Genomic DNA, 21,069 nt, shown 5'->3' with positions numbered 1-21,069 from the left:
CTGCTTTGAACAGCACAGGTGTCTACCACAATACTAGTTCTGAAATAATAAAAAAAAGAAGCTACAATTGACACAAACATGTACATGTATAAAATTTTACTAGCAAACTGCAAAGCGTGGTTCTTACACTACAGGCTGCAATAGAGGCTCTGGTGAGTACTCACGGGGACAAAGCTAGTCCTTATTGCTGCAGGAAGTGACCTGCGGATGGGGAGCATGAGATGACAGGATCTCACTCTTTTCGCGGGAGAAATCTACAGTAAAGGCCTAAAATAGACACAGGCTTTTCTGTACCACAATGACAAGCAGTGACCTTTTTTTTTTCAGATGAACGTGCAACAGTGAACCCCACTAAAGATGGCCTGCGTTACCCCTTTGTGAGGTTTTGTGCCGTGGTTTTGAATTACTAGAGAAAACTTGCCCAGATGACAATCGGAAATTGAGCAAGTTTTGTTTTATGTTTTTTTTTTTTAAAAAAAAGGCCGAGTACTGGATCTTCTGCCAGCTGCAGCAAACACTAAGGTGTCATACATTATTACATCCACCTCATGGAGCGGGAAGGGAAGATGGGGAGGAAATAAGGGTAAAAAAACAAAACAAAATATAAAACGGACAAGCAGTGCAAGAAAAGACGGTTGAAATGCTAACCTTGTCAACCCTGCCTACCCAAAAAAAACATTCTGAACACACCAAAAATTATCCCTCAGATTTAACACCATTGAGTGAAAGCAGACATTATGTACAGCATAAGAATTTTCCAACACTTATCCCTCTCAGTCTTACTGAGAAGTGCCCTCTGGCCATGTAACAAACCACTAATTGCAAACATTTTCAATGTGAAATGCAATATTAATTATTAAGTGGAATTAATGCTCTATATACGCATCTCTTGGAGATGTATAGATATACCATCTTTTTCCAATGACCTTTTACATATCCAAGTACTATCCTGGAAGCCTAGGTTACCTTGATGAAATGTGGCCGTATGAAAAATTAATTGCAAAATGACAGCTTCTCATACATTCAAGGATTTTCTGAGGAGACTTTGAAAACTGTTAATACAGTAAAATTAAGCCCTGTCTGCAGTACTTTAAGCTCTAAGGTTATTATTAAGTGCGCTCCACTGGACAGAAATTTTATTTGTGAAGAATTTCCAAGAGCAGAAGGCAATTGCAAAAACTGTTCGCAGCAAGCTATTCGATAGGTCATAGGATAGTTTGTTTTGAATTACAGTAATAATTATGTTAATGGCATACACTCAGATCCAACTTTACTGTGTCTGTAACTTTGGGTGGTTAATAGTTAGTAGACTTTAAAAACGTCAAGCTGTTAATTTTGTGTTTGGAGAGACAGCCAATGCTTATATTTCTCTTTTCTTCCTCACTTTGTCTCCCAGTAGCAGGATATATAGGGTACCCCAAAAAGAAACAGTGCACAGAATGGCAAATGGGCATATTGTTGATGTGCAGAATGTACAACAATATAAATACAACCATGATGGAAGAATCACTTCTAAAATTGTGTGGGCTCCTCAACAATCTAATCTGTAACCTAGTCTTTAGGTTACAGTGACCAAGAAAGATAACATCAAAAGGGGGTGTAAATGTAAATAGCAGTTTCGTTATTCAAGAATACCACATTCTTGTAACCTCTAAACTCTTCAGTTGCTAGGGAAAGTGCTGGGTGCTGCAGGTGCCACAAGAAAAAAAGATTACAGAGTTGTATGAAGCCGGTTCACCTGTGCAGTGCCAAACCACGGTACACATGGCGTTCTTAAAAGTACCCCATTGCTGACGTTATGACTGAAATGACATCTTAGAAGTCCACAGATGGTATTTCCGCAACATCCAAAGAAGATTGCAAAAACCTGCTGGGATACTCTAACAGTAGTTGCCAACCAGTCGATCGACTGGCAGTGTCGATTGTGAAAAATCAGGCTCCCATTATGCTGCTACTTTCATCATAGCTACTTCGACTTTAAAAACAGAGATGAAATCAGAACAGCTAGAAGTAATATGTCACTAGGAGCTGCAACTGCAGCAAGAAGAGTGGAGTCGTTGTCGGAAGACGTATCTCAGCAGGTATTGAGAGATTATCTCTGTGAATTCTTTTCTCTGCAATTTGACGAATCTGTGGATATGACCGACACGGCTCAGCTTGTCGTGTTCGCTCGCATGGCATTTATGGATGCGACTTTCTCACTCTTCTGCCTTTAAAAGAGAGGGCAAGAGGCGAGGACACATATCGTGCACTCGAAACACATATACTTGAGAAAAATATTCCACTTCAGAAACTAGTGACAATCACAACAGACGGGGCCCCGGCAATGTGCGGTCCGAATGCTGGTTTCATTGCGCTTTGTAGGAAAGATCCAGCTTTCCCCTCTTTTGTCATTTATCACTGTGTCATTCATCAGCAAGTGCTAGTCAGCATTTCTCCAGTGACCGTCATAGTCAAAACTGTAGATTTGATTCACACAAAAGCTCTTCAGCACGACCCGTTTAAGTCATTACTTGATGCGACTGTGCTGAATATGGAGATGTGTTCTACATGCTGACGTGCACTGGTTAAGTCGTGTGAAGGTGCTCCAGCGATTCACTGATTTGCTGCTGGAGATTATGACTTTTCTCAAGTCAAGTAATGAAGGATACAGGGAGTTGTCAGATGACACATGGCTGCTCGAGTTGGGACTTCTAACAGACTTAACTGCCAAACTGAATGAGCTGAATCCTGAATTGCAGGGAAAAGACAGACGTGTTACACATGATCAGTGCTGTGAATGCCTTCGAAGTGAAACTTGCACTGTGGACATCCCAGTTAAAGAGCAGGAATCTACCTCACTTCCAGAAATTGGCCAACATGCTGAGCAACATCTCAGACAAAGACTCGTTCCATCCTGAAGAAATCTGTGTCCACCTGGACAGACTGGCAGAGGAGTTTAATAGGAGGTTTCAGGAGCTAAACCAGATAGAAGACACTGTCATGTTCATCTCAAACCCTTTTCTTGCCACTGAGATTGAGGATCTTTCAGCAAATTTTCAACAGTGCTTCATGTTGCCAAGTGTTGTTGACATGGAAATAACTGACCTACAAAATGACCTTGAAATGAAAGCCAGGTCAAGAGACAAGGACTTTTGGGGGCTTGTGAATAGCGAGAGGTATCCATTCCTTTCATCCTGTGCACTTAAGGTATAGGCCTTCTTTGGATCTATCTTTGTGAGATGGCGTTTTCACAGATGAAAATCATCATAACCAAGTATCACACTAGCCCAACAGATGAGCACCTGACCAACTGCATTAGACTTGCCGCCTCAAACTATACTCTGGACTACAAAGCATTTGGAGATAGTGTGTAGCCACAGGCATCTCACTGACTGTTAGTGCCATGATTGTCAACACTTTGCAACACCTTAATGAATAAACAGTGATATTTCATGTAATTGTAGCTATAGTAAGGTGGGAATAAGCTAAATCCACATTTATTCTGGATAGCCTAAGTCCAACATATATGATGGTAGATCTTTGATTTGTTTTACTTTATTATGAGAGAACTGTGGCATCACATCTCAGAGAGACTTTCCAGTTGTTCAATGTGTCTTAGATTCTGCCCAGTTACTGCACGTTGCCATGAATAAACTCTTCATGTGCAAGGACCATGTGATATCTTCCCTATGTTACTGAATTTCCCACGAAAGACGTGCTTGGTTGAAGCACGTACAGTTTGTGAATCACAAAAAATTAACTGGATTATGTGCTTATATTTGCCATAAATGCTATTCAGTTTCTTTCTGGGGTAAAATAATTGTTTGAATGAAGCCTATAATTTGACTATCATCAGAATTTGATCAAATGAATCATATCTTTTGCGACATACGGATGTTTACAATTCATAGCCAATAGACTTCAGTGATCTAAGGAATAAAGTGAAATAAAGTGTTTAAGTGGGAAAACATTTAAGATTGAAAGATTTCAGAACATAAATTAAAATCTCCTCCATATAACTTGTAAATTAAAAAAGTATGAGATTTTCACTTTTCACCTAGATCCTGCAACATGTTGCCTTGTAACACTAATTTTCAGCTTTCAACATTTCCCTTACGTAAGTGTATAAATGAAATTTTCCTTAATCATTAACACTTACTGTGCCCAGAAATGACAAGGTTAGCATTTTCCATTCGAGACCAGAAAATGTGTATAGTTCATTACCTTAACTCGAAAGAGGTTCTTACTGCATCTAAGGTGTCAACTGTGTAATTATAAAAGGTTAATAGAGCTGCAAGCTGCATGACTGTCATGAATCTGCACATTACAACTTTTAGAAGAAATCAATTAGCTACCTCAGATGTCAATCAGCGGGGGCCATCCACCGTCATCAACTCTGCTTCACAGCTGCATGCCTAAATGTTAGCGTTTTATCTGTACTACATACAAACAGTGTGAAGCCATACTGTTTAGTAGCAATTAGTTAAATTTTTACCTGCTCCGTTCAAGCACAACCAAAACTAAAGAAGTTGGCAGTTTTGCAACATACTTTCTTCTTGTACAGAGCAGTGTCTTGCAAAACCCTTTTGAATGACTTCAAAATTCAAAGTTGGATAGAAATCTTGCAGTATTGAAAAGTAACAAGGATCACTAAAAGAACACAAAAGCAACATACTGTATTTCTGTAAAGTATTCATATGAGCAAAGCGGTACTGTTATCTGGGATAATTGACCATTTCTAAAGATTTCAGAAGAAATTGCAAATGCCACAACGATTGTTATTCAGTTTACTGGCTTACTAACCTTTTCAACCTCAGTGCTAACACTGAACCATAAAATAGGAACAAAAAAATACAAAAGGTAGAACTATTAATTTTAATTTCACTTCAGTCAAATTATTTGTAGAATTGTACTGGCTACAAATTACTGTACGTGTAATAAAGAAAAACGAAAACCAGAAGACAGAAAACTTTCTTCTGACAGTCTATTTTTGAGAAGACACTTAATGCTATTCAAAAAGGTCTGAAAGTACTTTCAAAGGCTTGGCCAAAATGTACATAATATGAAGAAGTACATTATCTTTTATTATACTGTATTCTTTAAGAAAAACAGTATGTGCTATGAAGAAAACCACTACCACATGTAAACAGAATCTTGCAGTTGTGCCAATATTTAACTATAAGAAAAACTGGTGCCTACAGTAACTTGTTTTTCAACCTGGGGAGCAGTGCTGCCTCCAATTAGAAAAGTGAATAACAAGGGGGATATCAATTTACTTTCTAAAATAAAACTAAACTGGTTTGACGTCACATACAAAATATTCTCTTTTTAAACAGACTCTTGCATGTTTTGCGCTCCTAAACTGGCTTTGGGAAAGGTAAGAGATATCAAGTAAGAGACAGTATATATATATAATAGTATATAATTACAACTGAAGAATATTGGAGGTATCGCTACAACACAGGTTGACATTCTTAGAAATTAAATGTCTCAAAGAAGTGTGAAATAAATTCAAAACATATATGCAGACTCATATCCTTAGTTTCTGGTTGTGCTTTCTATCAATCCCAATGTATTATTAGTTACCCCCAAACTGAAAGTAATATTTAATACACAAGATGCTGAAACGCATAATGTAGAAATAAAGCAAACTAAACATAGCGCTATACATAAATAAGCTATATTAAAGAAAAAACGTCCCACAAGGCAATATCAAATAGCCACCATTTCTAATATTAACCATATCACTAATTTATTATTCTTCATAGAAATAAAATTTATATTTACAATTACAGATAATCAATAGTCAGGCATGTGCCCTAATTAAACATTTAAGATAAGATATCTTAAATCATTTTCCCTTCCATTTTCTCTACTTATTTCTGCCGGTCTTAACCTAAAACTGCAAAACAAATTTAGGATTAAAACTGTTAAAATGACCCTTACCTGCTAGTCCAGCTGAAATCATGTGCACCTGGGTTGAATCTGGCTCCAAAATACCATTCAATTTCTCTTTTGCATTTGAGTAAGCAGCAAAGTATATAGCTCTGTAGAGGGGATACAATAAAGATGCTAATTGGTCACTCCGCACTGTTCTTTTTTAAAAGAGATCAAAATGATACAGTCCTTGCTAAAAATGTACCTTCAGTTAGTACATATGCTCTAATGAGTTAAATATTTAATCAATCACTCACTAAATAACTGAGTCTACTGTGCATGTCATAAAAGCCAAAATCTAATGCATACACTACAGCAAAAGGTCTCCAGTCTAGGACCTCAAAAGTGTTTTTGGCATTATATCCAATATACAAAGTACTGTACTGATGCATGAACTGAACTTCCATGAACTTGTGCACATTCTAGAAAGCGGCTTTCAGAGGGGGTATGCTGGATGAACAACAAAGACAAAAGAACAGCGACCTAAACCTTCAAATAGTGAAAGAAACATGAAGCTTTCTCTCTGGTTTATGCCTAAGACTGGGGAGGGGTGTTCAGCTGCCGTTGTAGCATTTGACTGCTGAAATGAATTCCAGTTGATGAAGTCAAGCCCATACAAGAAGCAAAAACTTACAACACAGGCATGCTGGGAAGATCCAGAGCCATCGCAGGCAGTTCTGTAATATGGATATATTAAAGAAACATCACACAGCCTGGCCTTAGCCTCATCAGCTCAGTCTGAAACATCACTTTGATGTGGATGAACTGCACTAGACTGTTCTTTTGGAACAACAGGAGTTGGCATGACAGGTACAATCATCAATGAGTTAAACTCATGCATTTCAATTTATATTTCAAGAAAAACTATTCTAAAAACTGCAACAGCACCATCTGTATGACTGGGGCTGTTTCACAAAGCGAGGTTACTCAGTTAACCGGATAACTTTAGTAAGCATGTCAACAAGAGTCTGGATTTTGGTTTCATGACACATGATTGAATTGTATCCGGTTAAGTTACTACAGGATACCCTGTATCCTCATTTCTTAACCTGCGCAAAAGAGGTTAATTTAAACTTGACTTTGGTTAAGAGCTCAACCCACAGACCAACCAGTCCCCTGCAAAAATGACATCACTATTCTTCAGGCATCCAGATGACATTAGAACTTTGCGGAGGGAATGAAAGCTTAGAGTTTGCTGGTAACTTTAATTTAAAAGATACCATTTCAGCTAACAGGGTATACTTCACATACACGATCTCTTAAGCCCATACATTGTTAATACTGCTCATCATAGCTCAGCATTAACAAAAATTGGCCAGCACGCATAGGGCTGAGATCCCTTGTGACGGATGCAGTTTTTTTACTCTGTTGTGACTCAGAGGATTTCGGTAAAATGGCACTGTGCTGTGCAAAAAGGAAAGTATTGTGAATACCATCAAATAGAGGTTTCATGAAAAAGCCGTTAAGATTTTCCATATATAATTCTGTCCGCTATACATGTTAACTTCTGTTACATGTAGTGATGTGCCATGCTCTGGACTGTACAAGCATTCCCATTAATGCCCCACAGGCAAAACAAGGCTGATTTTGTCAACTGAAATCAATTCACAGTCAATGTACAGGTAAAAAATAAAATTAAAGTCTAAAAAAATATCAACACTGATTACATAAAAGCTGAAAACTAGCAATCACCATTTCCAATCAAAAGAGGGAATCTTCTCTTGAGATAATCGAATTTCAATTGCTAACTTTCATGTTCCATTTATCGGCGTTTCTTCACCAGCTGTCTTCTCTAGCTTCTGTAGTGAGACACAGTATTGTGTCTCACTTATACAAAAGATTTTGATCTCCTCAGTTTTTTCATAAGGAGTCGTAATTCATGGTCACTGGATTAAGACGGATGTTCTTTCACCGTGGTTGTGCTGGCGCTGATGAAGGATTCGGTGCTCGACTCTCCTACCTACTAAAGTGTGGTGTAGTTAGTCAGTCTGTTTAAGCATGACTCGGTTTAAACAGACAGCCGAAAGCAGTGTTTGCCTTTGTGAAACCAAAGAAAACCTTCAGTTTATCACTGGGTTAATTCAATCCGCCTAATTTGAGAAAATCCTGATTTTGTTGAACCTGCTTTGTGAAACAGCTCCTATGTCTTAAGAAGCTCACTGAAACAAATGTATTTTTTAAGAAAAAGTTAAAAATTAAAACATCATTCTACACCCTCCCCATCTCAATTCAGTTTATTTTAACCTATTACCATAAGCATTTTAAGGTTTATCGTTGTAACCTATTTATACTGGATTTAACGCTCTGAAAAGGAGGCAAGCAAGCTAGGTTTAAAGAACTAAATCAGCTGAAGTGATTCAGATGATGCTATTCTTATGCACATAATAGGAACTATTTCAAGCTTGAATTAAGTTTGCAAAGCCACTGGGCAAGACTTTTCTGAGCAAGAATTCAAAAACCAATTAACAGGAACATGCTTGTCCAAGCTCTTTAAGAGTTACTGGAACAGAATGCCACAAGACAGCATACACACCCTGATGAAAAGTGTGCATCGGAGATGAACAGTATGTATTGTTTCTATAAGTTGCCATGTATACACTACTTGTCAAATTTTCACAGTAGACCATAACACATACAATGAATTTACCCACATCATGTCTGTGTAATAAACAGTTAGTGCACCTGCTACAAAAATATATAATGTTCCCAATATATTGGGAACTTGTTGTGTGTTATAAATTTTTTCAATCTGTATAATAAATTCTGCACTAATTAAATACTGCATACCTGAGTTTATTACTAGTTATTAATGGATTGTGTTATAATGGAGAAATGAATCGGTTTATTACAAAACAAGCAATAAAAATTAGGTTTGATATAAAATAATACATTATCACTATTTTAGACTAAAAAAAATACAGTATTTCAAGGCAGAGTTACAACAATTCTACTATTAGAACAGTAATAAAAATATTAAATTGTAACACTCACTTTGCAAGGGTCTGACAAAACGTCTTACCCACTTTTACAACTGGACACCTAACTAAATAATCTGTTTGTACTCATTCCGTGCTTAAGATCTAAAATAAAGAATAATTACATTAAGCATGATTTCAGGCATTTAAAATGGCCTCTTAAAGACCAATTTTCATCTGTCCTTAGTAACATCCAAGCCCGAGTTATGAATGCCTTTACAACTCGCATAGCTACGGGAATCCAATGGCTGTACTTTACATCAACAAGATATTCATAAACCAGATTTGTTTCAGTATAAATTTATTTATAACTGATGATAATGGATGTCCTGTAAAAAGTAAATCATAACTTTCCACACCTAAGAAAATCTGCAATGTTCACCTCCGGTGCACAATTCTGCAACGGAAGTTCTAAAAACACAAATGTATTCACACATGATGTAGCAAGAAGAGAAACATGCAAGATTTAGATCAGTTATAGCACTAGACAGCCTCAAGCTTCTTAAATAGAAACCTGTTGTCAGACACAGCTATGCCTGGTCTTAAAAGAAGTTGTTGAACACCACTCTTGAACTGTATCAAAGATGAGAGATTGCAGTAAGAACAAAAGATAAAGTACGTGGAACTACATTTCCCTCTTGTACCAGTATTAAAAGGTGAAATTACCTTAAAGTAAAAATCACTTTTATCCAATCCTAACTGCTTACCATTATCAACAAAGTACTTGTCACAAGCTTAGCAATGTAATGATTAATCTTTGAACTAGCAATTTAACAAGCAACCACACACTCTACACTAGCTATGCAATTCTAGTCCAATCAAGCCCAATCCTATTCAAACAAGGATTTCCACTTATCGGCTTAGAAAGCTTTAAGCCTACTGCATGTCTTTATGTTTTAGTTGCATAACATTCTGTTTACACTGTTACTAAAAGCAAAGAATCTAAGATTGAAGACAAGCTGTCTAATGACTATTTAATAACTATTTCTACATGAAATCCTCAAGATTATACCATAATGTAGAACCTCCAATTTCAGCAGTTTAAATATGTGCTGTTAAAATACAAAAATAATAGTTTAAATTTTAACCTTCCTTGTAAATATTGTAAAATCCTATAAAAACTAGAATGCATTTTTGTACTTTTCCCCTTAAAACACTAACTGTAAGCAACTAAAAATAGTAAAAAAAGATGCCAGTCACTTTTAAACAGCATCCATTTTACATGGGTATAAGGTCTATATGATCCTCACTGTCTAGCAATTGAACGAATGAAAAAACAGAATCAAACATGTTTAACTAGTCATGACAAGAGTAACCTGAAGCTACACAGTGAGTTACAACTTCTTTATTTTAATCAGAAAAGTTGACAATTTTTTAAGGCTGTTCCTGTTAGCATATTTGCACCGTCAAAGAAACCTCAAAACAAATCGAAACAGACTGTACTTCACTTACCTACTGAGACTTGCCCTAAATGGGGTGCAGAGGCTATCTAGGATTGGCAACCTGCTGTAGCCCCCTGCCAGTTGCAAACAAAGACCAACAACGCATTCTGCTAAAAAGTTCAAAGTATCAAACAGCAATCTCTATGGAAAATATTTCAGAAGGAAGTTCTGTGGTCGGAACACTAATGAAAATATAATATATACTTAATTGTATAGCTGCAATAAAATTATTCTGAATACGTTTGCATTTATTAACATTGCACGGATGTTGTGGATGCCCTAGGTAAGAGATTTAAAACTTGGAAAGCATCAGTATATAGCTTAAATCTACAGATTAAATCAAGGGCGGTCATGATGAAACTGAAATGCACCAGAAAGACTTATTTTAGAAGGCTGTATACAATGTTGTCCATCAAACACATATTGTTGCTCACGAATCAGTCCAGAAAAGCTCAAACAGAGACATTCCCAGGTTTAAAGGAATGGCCTACACTGACAGGCTAAAAAAAGTGAACACTTTTAGTCATGAACAGAGAGGTCTATGAGGAGGCCTAACTCAAGCATTCAACATCCTCGAGGGAAGGAGCAAATCAAGCAACTGGACTTCTTCAGAATCAGCACTGAAAGTAGGAACTACGGGGCAATGCATTCAGAACTGAAAGCAGAAGGCACTTTATCTAACACAAAGCATCGTGGGAGTCAGGAACAGGCCAACAGGCCATGGTGTAAAAGATGACACCTTGGCTTGGCAGGAGGAGATCCTCTGATCCCTAACGACCGAACAAGCTAGATTGCCCAAATGGCCTGTTTTCATATTCAGTAGCTCAAACTTTATTCCACCCCTAAGCTGTTTCTACATACTGCTGTTAACACTAGATTCAAATAGAACTGAAAATAAAAATAAGCAAGGCAAATGTTCTTCAACATCTCTTCAGGCTGAAGACATAAAAAGCATACAAAATCTTCACAAATGACAGAAAAAACATACCTGGAAGGAGCCACGCCAACCAGATTAGGTCCTAAACCCCTGAACAGAGAACGAGGGCCTTCTTTTTCCAGTATTAACCTAAAAAAACAGGTACTTTTAGAATGAACTGCAACAAACAGAGAAATTAAGTATCTTTCTGGTAGATACTGTTTAGCAATCCACAAAACATGCATAGAACATCGGAGATATGCCTGTTAATGTGCAAACAGTCTGAACACTTCTCAGCTGTCACACGATGTAGGTAATTTTGTGTATGCGAGTTCTTCTACAAGCGGATTACTGGAAAGGTGGTTTATAAATTATTTTTGTAGTCAACAAAGATTTCATATTATATTTATAGTCACTTTCTATAAACAGTTTATTTGTCTGAGACATGTCCTAATGGGTGGTTTTTTAGACTCCCAAAACTACTCTATTTTTATTTAGATGTAAAAAAGATGTAAAATGTAAAATAATATCCAAAAAAGCAAGCAAGGCTTCAGCAAAGACTTCCTTGGGCGAATAAAACCAGCATAACAGAATTATATTTTCACAGCAGATCAGTTTCAACTGGGATAGCTATAGGGCAAGCCAAGTGATGTAGCCAAAAAACAAATACAGATATTACCACAAGATAAACTTATATAAAATTCACATAAAGAGACTAAACATTTGAGAATTTAGAACTTTGGGTTTTCAAAAAAAAAAATCCAGCTCATGATTTCAATGCTATAGAAGAAATGAAAAATGCATTCTGACCTGAGACAACTAGCAGTGGGTCATAACATTATAGAATTCTGTTTGTTTTAACACCAAAGTGTTGTATTAGCAAGGAAGAAAATCCATTGGTACAGTTTTCACATGCGTAGGACAATACTAAAGACCAGAATCAGAATAATCATCCTCTGCATTTTCTGAACCAGGCACCAAGTAATGAAATGTCAAAGGACTGCTAATAATTTATTCTTCTGCTGCTCTTTGTTTCCAGTCCTTTAAGCATAAATCCCAAAATATTTGGGGAGAATATTTTTGTTGCAGTTTGCAAACAGAACACAAAGCCCCTGGTAAGCAACTCTTAAAAAGAAATCAGTTACAGTGAAATGAAGTAAGGAGCACGAGATCCTTAATCCAGCCAGTGAGAGGCGAACGGAGGAAGAGTGGAATACAGCAAAACATTTTCCCACCCATATAAATACAGAGTGGAGCATTAGCTGCAGTTTACTTGGAATGAGAGTATGGCAGGTGTTACAGAAACCAAGTTGTGAAAGCTGTGCTGCTGATATTTACTTGAGGCAGTGAAGAGGTCCAGGAGAGACGCGGGCCACTCGGTTGACACTGGCTCCATTGACCGTGCTGAGCTGGACTTCAGAGATGTAGAGAGTCACGGAGGAAGACTGCAGCCTTGTTTTCACTACTTCCAGTGGACACGTGAGGATGGCACCGACTGTGCCCCCACACCTGGAATAAAAAAAAAAGTTTCACTTCTATTGCAAAAAAATACAAATTCAATTGCCTCACACTCACAATAATCCACCTGCCCAGCGGACGTTCCTTGGCCAGCCCTGTTCTTGCATTCTTACACAGACTGTCCCTTTAAACAAACAGATCTCTCTACACTCCACAGTCCCCTCGAGAACGGTCACTCTTACCAGCCCCTTCCAGGGTGCAGACAATCATGAAAACATTTATGCTTCCCATTCCCCTCCGAGATGGCAGCTCTCGCTCTTTCCCCTTTGTGGGGCAACTACAGCTGCAGCCTCTCGTCTGTCACGAATATCGCAGGCTCGCTCTTTCCTGCCACTGAGATCAGCAGCTCCCACTCCCGCTGCTCTCACTGCCATGGCCAGGACACTCTTACTGCTGTGCCTACAGGTATGGCAACAGGAGACGTGATCTCATGCCTGCTCTGCCCTGCGCTGACAGCCTGTCTTGATCTCCTTTTCAGGCGAGTATTCAGCTTGCTCTTGAGGGCACACCCCCAGCTGAATCTTGTTGAATTACTAACTCCCTTCAGCTATGTTCAAATACCAACGTGTCCCCTAACAAGGGCTCCATCTTGCTGATGAACACGCCCCGTATTATACCAGAATGGGAGAAAGAAAAGAACACTTTCACTGAAGTACTGAAAAAAAGCACTTAGTTTACATTATTAATCCACGCTGCAAAGTTGTGGAACCTGAGAAGTGACAGCTCCATGCCAGGGCTTCCCAAACCAGTTCCCTGTGGCCCAGGAGTCTGCTGGTTTCTCTTCTAGCTAAAAGACTTAATTTAATTGAACCCCTGATCTAACATCCAACTAGACCCTTTTCAGCTGCTGTGAGCAAACAGAAGACGCTTGAAAGTTCTCAAAATGTGCTTTGAGAACTGCAGCTATGGGAAAATTATAAAGCCTTATCAATCACATTGTTAGTTTAATTAAGCTAACAGTCCAGCTGGATTGAAAAATCAGCCAAAAGTGAGGTCACCATGACCAAGACTGGGAAGCAAGGGAGAATGTGTGACCTGAATATCTACATTGACCACTGGGGGTCCTCTTAGGGGAATACAGAACCTTAAAAAACATACCCAGAAAAGCAAATGTGCAATGCTTAGAGGGGAAAAAAATAAGATATACTTTCTAAACAGACCATGTTCTTAAAATAAAGAATAAATAAACCAATGTAGGAGGACTCTACCTGCAGCACAATGTCAAGAGAAGCAGGAATACCTAGCTTTTCCATGTGCGACAGTAAAAATAAAAAATAGACAGTTCCAACCATATTTTTTTTGGAACGTCTATTTCTGAATCTAGTGTTTTTCAATGAAGGCCTTTTTGGTTTTGGACAGGAATGGGGGTGGAAACACATACAGTCCCTCTAAGCCATGCCAGGGTTGTGTTCCAGTTAAGAGGAGAGCTTTAAGAGCCAGCGCATAAAGAGGTCAACATGGCTCTAACACAGCCGTGTTCCCAATAGCTGCATTTTCACCAGTGACTGATGTATGAGGGTTTCATTGGGTAATCAGTAACAGCTTTCACTTCCAGGCAGTGTGGGTCAACAGTAAGATCAGGTGAAAGCACAGCACGGAAGCAAACAAAATTAGCTCAACAACTTTATGCTTCCTGTTGGATATTATTAGCCGAGTGCATAACCCCGAAAATGACGATAATGATGCTATACCTTTCTAAAGGGCATTTCAAGCAGCTAATTGTTTTATTTTGGTCATTTCATTCCTTAACATTAGTGTATTACTAATGGAAGAGGTGTTAGTGGGGCCAGCAGGGGGCGCTCACCCTGTGGTCTGTGTGGGTCCTAATGCCCCAGTATAGTGACAGGGACACTATACTGTAAACAGGCGCCGTCCTTCGGATGAGACATAAAACCGAGGTCCTGACTCCCTGTGGTCATTAAAAATCCCAGGGCGTTTCTCGAAAAGAGTAGGGGTGTAACTTCCCATTGGCCCTTACCAATCATGGCCTCCTAATAATCCCCATCTATGAATTGGCTACATTACTCTGCTCTCCTCCCCACTGATAGCTGATGTGTGGTGAGTGTTCTGGCGCACTATGGCTGCCGTCGCATCATCCAGGTGGGGCTGCACACTGGTGGTGGAGGAGGGGAGTCCCCATTACCTGTAAAGCGCTTTGAGTGGAGTGTCCAGAAAAAGCGCTATATAAGTGTTAGCAATTATAATAATTATTATTATTACTAAAAAAGCATTCTAGGAGGTATATACGTTCTAAGAGGTATATACACACTAAAAACTCTCTCCTCTTTTCAGTTGCTCAGGCTACGACGACTCTGAAGTGACAATATAGATTTCCAGAACCATGCACTCAAAACGCACTCTTTTTCCATCAACAGAGGATACACCACCCACGAACACATGAGGAATCATAAGTTTTATTCTGCACGAGTGTGCTCAACTGAGCAGCCATTCTGCGAACATTTTCTAAGACCATGAGCACCCAAGGGGGAAAAAAAGGAAACTTCCAGAATTGGCAAAGGTATTCACTGACAAATTCAGGCTGGCGTTACACAGTAATGATAACATTTGAAACCTATGGTGGACTGTTGGTAAACTTTGATGGTACCTATTCTATCTGTAATAAACCATGAGAAGAAAAATCAATTATAACGATTTGTACTTCCAAAAAACACACAATTCTAGTCCATGCTCTTACATATAATGCAAATGAGGCACACAATTTATACAACATACAGTTCTTACACTAAAATGTAAATACACAGTGTATATAAGAGCAACTCATTACAGAACTACATCAATCCTTTCTATTGCAATAACTGGAGCACCTTAAAGTCATCGCCAATTAGCAGGGAAGGAGACACTGAAATTTTGCAAGGGAGTGGATTTTAATAGTTACAGATAGAATACATCTAGTCTATATCACATTAAATACTGGCAAGCAATTACTAATACCTGTAAAAGTGATATTATCATTCAAAGTGGAGCCACTCCTATATGTTCAAGTAGGTAGCCGTATCAGCATGCATAGGCTACAAAGGAACAGGTAACAGGTTTATTCCATGCTGAAAAGAAAAGAAAGAAAATACAACGTTTTGGCCGTGGAGCCTTCTTCAGGTGTGAAGGCTCCTGAGGAAGGCTGAAGGCAGCTCCACGGCTGAAACATTGCGTTTCCTTTCATGGATTAAACCCGTTACCTGTTCCTTTGCACTCCTATATGTTGTTGCATATTTAATTTCCATGACAAATCAACCTGCACCATAAACAAAAGTGAGTCACCCAAAGAACCAACATCAGAAGATTAACAGACATACAGCAATTATAACCATTAATTAGATAATTCTGTACTTTTTCCGGGTGTGAAAGCTGCAGATATGACACTGCTAAAACCCACTCTGGCAAATAGTTTTTAAACACGCTGGATTGGCTTAAATGGCTTTTTAGCAAGGGCTTTTTTACATTGCACAGGAAGAACATAACTTGTCAGGACAAACTAGAATTAAAAAGAATATTCAAGTCTTCTGGAATGGAGCCTTTTCTGTGACTTAAAAGTTCTCACGTATGTAAAATAAAATCAATGATGTCAGATGACATATTAAAAGTAGTGATGAGTTCATGCTACATAGCAGTGGATAAAAAAGACACTAATGTTTAAGTTGGAGTCAAATTCATAATGTGTTTCTAATATAAATTATAAAGGCAAATCCCTAATCTGAAAATAATATACAGCATTTATGGTTAATCTGATATAACATGTAAGCAACAGGAAACCCAGCAGTTCTTTACAACCATATAATGTCCTTAGTGCGTATATAGCCTAATTAGAATATGCAGATAACTCCTGTGTTGCATGTTGGTAATCACTTGAACTCAGAGACCTCGTGCAACATTTAACGTACGCTGAACAGTTAATGGAAATATGTAGGGCACCCTGTAATTTAGGATCTTGCAATGCTGGTCTGGTTTTATCATGCAGCTTGTGAGCGCGCACACACACAAGAAATTTAACCTTTGCCCCAGATTTCTGAACACATCTATGCAGTGACAATCTTTTCTCATATGAAAATATATGTAGGGTGCAAAATGAATAAACACAAGCTGGTTAACCCTCAGGCAGAATTGTAAAACACCAATAGTTATAAAATGGATTTGCACACACAGGGTTTAAGAGAGATCAGAAACATGGATAGCAAGACATTTGAGTTGCTATTTTAGCACTACCAGCTGCTTTGCAGAACTGTTACTTCCACTTTCTCTTGTAATTAAATATCCCACTCATGAAAATAAAGAAAAAATAGCATTCCAAGTTTGATAGGACAGATTCAGTTTTTTTTAATCTGATAAATCAACTCAACATGACTTTTAGCACAGGACCAAATGCTGCAGCTGATAGTCAATTACAGTGTTCACCAAAAAATAGTATTTTTGAGCCATCATATGCTTTGCCTTTAAAAAGTGGCAGTTTAATCAGGTTTGAGATTTAGAAAAAGACTTCAGATCTTTTCTGATATTTTGGAGAAACTTATTCCCTCTGCGGAGCACAACAAGGTTTTGTGTGGTAATACTCACAAAGCCCCCAGAACTGGGCTAATATCCTGAAAAAGTACAGATATTTCTCACCACACTCAAGAATACCTGTACCTCCACTAATGGCTGATAAGGCTAACTTGTGCACCTTGCAGTTATTTCTGAAGAAGTGCAGAAATAACTGCACACCATCAAATGAACAATACAGGAGATGTTAATATTGTTTTGCAGTTCCTATCCTTAATTGATTCAACAACAGTGGCAAAATGCTACTAAATTAATCCATCTTATTTTAGCCAGCAAAAAAGTAAGCAACCCCTACTTTACTACACCACAACATCATCCAAGTTATGAGTATAGAGCAAAAGATCATTTTAGTGTAGGATCTATGCCAGACAAAGAATTATGATTTACATTTTGTTTAAGTTGCAATGCAAATCAGGGAGGCTTTGTCGTGTTACCTGAAAACTCTGCTTTGAGATAATGAGTCAAAACACTCCATGGCTGGGTTGGGACAAGAAAAGCAACACATCTGGTTCTGTGAAAGTCAGACTTTTAGCGAATCTGGGCCAAAGGTAACTTTATCCTGATGTCATGTGACAAACACCAATAACATGGAACACTAAGTGTATCATGTAAATACTAGCAATTTGAGGTTTAGTATATAATATTAGGACTCAATATGATATTTGTACAAATATCCCACTGTATTGTCCGCAAACCTTTTTGAGCATTAAACTACATTATAAATGTTTTTGTCCTGCTCTACAGGTGAACTTAAGACCATTCTGAGCTGGATTTAAGAACTGATATCATAGTGTTTAAGTGAGGGTGGCGAAATGGACTGCAGCATAGAACAGGCTTGTAAGGGCATGGGACAGGGCACTGAAAAGCTTGTAAGATACATGCGGCTCTTATCTGAAAAATACTGTTGATTCTATCGAATTATCTAGTGACTTTCATGAATAATTAACTGACCCTCTAAAACTGGCACTCCTTGCAGTTTCTAGTTTGTAATTATTCAGCGGAAATCAAAAGAAAAAAAATGACAGTCTGGCCCATCAAAAAGCAAAGTATTAAGGAAACTATGTTTAGGTTGTGGGAAGCTTCTTTATATTTGCATCCTTCAACTGTTGTGCCCCCAAGCTCTGGAACTCTCTCCCCAAAGATATCAGAGAGTCACCTTCTCTAAACTCCTTCAAACCCAGACTCAAAACCCTCTTCTTTAGAAGAGCCTTTCCTTAACTGGTTCCATTCTTTACCTTTCTGCTTCTACTTTTCTTGTACCACCATCCACGGCCTCCTCTGTATATTGTAATTGTGTTTTATCTTGTGTATTCTTTTTATTTATTGTTGTTGTCATTCTCTAAAGCGCTTTGAGAAGCCACCTTTAAAGGCACTATATAAAATAAAGTTTCTTATTATTATTATCCTTCACACGTTAAAGTGGTAGCACAGATGAAACTTCTTTTTAACAATTCAGCATGAAAACATCCTCCACCTGTTCCTTTGAAGTTAACACACTGACATGGTTCTCTGCTCATTGTAACCTCTACAATGTATTATACAACTAAAATATAAACAACTTAATTAGAATGTGGGAACGATGGTGGTAGTTAGAGGTGTCACAAAACCATCATAATAATTATCATGTGCAGAAAGCAACACCCATTTGTGTTATGAAACGTTCACAACCTTGAATTTGAATTACTGTACTGTATATCCTAAATGTTTCAGTTGCAGTTCATAAAGCTGAAAGCGCTAATGATATTCTGGGGTTATGCTGTGGATTTCTAAAGTCCATTTTAAAAATAGTTATTTTCAAACAGAAAATGTTGAAGCTTTCAGAGCAACTTTTTTTTTTCCAGAAAATAAAACAATTTTCTGGAAATCAGTCAAGAATGAATGGATGTTCTTTTTGAGCAGGATCTGACAATTTAACATATTTAAGCAACACGACCAAGTATATATAATATTTTAACTAAATAAAGCCTATTTACGTGAGAAGCCTTAATTATAAAAAAAACAAAATCCGCCTTGATAAAGAAAATCTGATATATACTCTTAAATATAACTCAGTGTAATCTAGGTAAGGTTGTATACGTGAAACAATAATATAACACGTTAATTAACTTCTAAATAACTTTGAATATTAAGAGACCCTCCCTCATGGAGTGAGGCGACTCAGAGTGTTTGCAATTCCGGGAGAGACTCCAGGAAACTACCGAGGCTGCATAACAGAGGTAAAGGCCTACCTACCTCATTCTTTGAAATAGTCACTGAAACTTTTTACACCTTTCAAAGAAAATAAATATCATAATTCAACTGTTCGGAATCCCTAAGGAATGCCAAGGCAGGTCATTCTTTTATTATGAAATATTATTCCACGTTTTACTCTACATCACCCATAATTCAACCGAAAATCACGCCCATTAGTCTTTAGCCTGAACATACTATCTTCCTCTAAGGGCAATCATTGGTGCTACCTACTTATTGCGTTCGTACTTTTATTTTCATTGCATGCTAATGAAATTGGGAACTCAAAACGATGCTACGCTAGCTACCTTTACGTCAACATTCAACTACGTCCAGTTAAAGAAAACAGAAAATGAACATCTGAACTCCAGAGCTGTATAACATCCATTACACTGTTCCGTAAATAGCCCTTAGCCCCCAGCGCAGTTGTTTTGACACTGACAAAGCAGCCTCTATTTATTCCAAATACAATGCATGACAAAAATACCTAAATGACTAAATAAACACGAATTTTGTGGGTACTTATAGAAGCAGTGAGCTCAGAAACATAAATTGACGCCTGATCACTCTCATCTCATTCAACGGTTTAACAACACAAACGGAAAATGCAAAATAAAAATGTCTCGGTCACTGATGCGACTCTGTCTCAATGCCCTCGATCTCGATGCTGCAATGAGTCACGTTGACAGTAGTAAAAACGCCTGCCGTTGCAGCAACCTGCGCTTGGAGCATTAGGCCTAAGTGGGTGTTCCATTAACATGCCGAAATACTCAGTTGAGGCAAACGGTGGGTGGTGGGATCTGCAAAAACGGGGAGGACACACAGCGCACCTTGAGACGTGCATACTCACCCTCCAGCAAACAGATGCACCAGGGTATCTCTCTGGCTCATTCTGTATCATTCTCACCCCCTGCGGACAGGAGAACGAGCAGATTGGGGGGCGAGTCCGAATACAACAAACCCCGCGATCGTCCGCGACGCTCGGCTTGGGGCACCCTAGGAAAAAAAACGATGGGTCTGATTTATTTCTCCCCTGTCCCTAACCGGATACCACAACTCCTCCTATCCCCCCCACACCTGAAATAAACCGTGTGTTTATTTCCAGGGATGGAAAATTTTCCACTCTGCAACCCAACCCACTCAGCCCCTCCGCAAACCGCTAGCTCCCTGCACCTTGAACTAACTAACGCAGCAGTTGCTGCTCAGTGTGTTTATCGTCAAATCACAAGCCCCCACACAGAGGCCTCCATTGGACAAGGCGGAGATAAACGTCACCAGTCTCCGCCCTATCATCCCGCTTTCACATGACCGAGCCCGGCGAGATCAATGAAGGCAAGCCAGGGTTATAGTAGAAGCCTGCCCCCGGCACTCACTGTCACTATTAAAAACAGCCTGTCATGTGCAGCAGAGGCGTGGGACGGCAGCATTGGACTCGCTGGCCAGCACTGTAATAAACTTATGTCCACAATCTAATATTCTGATGGTATGCACAGAGTAGATCTTCTGAATGTTATTTAGT

The 21,069-nt window shown here is 38.5% G+C and overlaps 1 protein-coding gene across 1 annotated transcript in view; it reads right to left on the bottom strand.

The window, feature by feature from the left end:
- Nucleotides 1-20,759, bottom strand: part of LOC102687656 (solute carrier family 25 member 36-A) — a 29,542-nt gene extending 8,783 nt beyond the window's left edge. Inside the window, exons 1-4 of the mRNA XM_015360974.2 lie at nt 20,401-20,759; nt 12,591-12,761; nt 11,325-11,402; nt 5,929-6,029 (exon numbers count right to left, since the gene is read on the bottom strand). Of these exons, the coding sequence (XP_015216460.2) occupies nt 5,929-6,029; nt 11,325-11,402; nt 12,591-12,761; nt 20,401-20,441 (391 nt within the window). The 5' untranslated portion in view covers nt 20,442-20,759. The remainder of the gene's footprint in view (nt 1-5,928; nt 6,030-11,324; nt 11,403-12,590; nt 12,762-20,400) is intronic.
- Nucleotides 20,760-21,069: the final 310 nt, after the last annotated feature.

Source organism: Lepisosteus oculatus, chromosome 13 (genome assembly GCF_040954835.1).
Source record: "Lepisosteus oculatus isolate fLepOcu1 chromosome 13, fLepOcu1.hap2, whole genome shotgun sequence".
In the NCBI taxonomy this organism is placed as follows: Eukaryota; Metazoa; Chordata; class Actinopteri; order Semionotiformes; family Lepisosteidae; genus Lepisosteus; species Lepisosteus oculatus.
The sequence above is the reverse complement of the archived record's forward strand: the minus strand, read 5'-3'. Positions and strand labels throughout refer to the sequence as shown.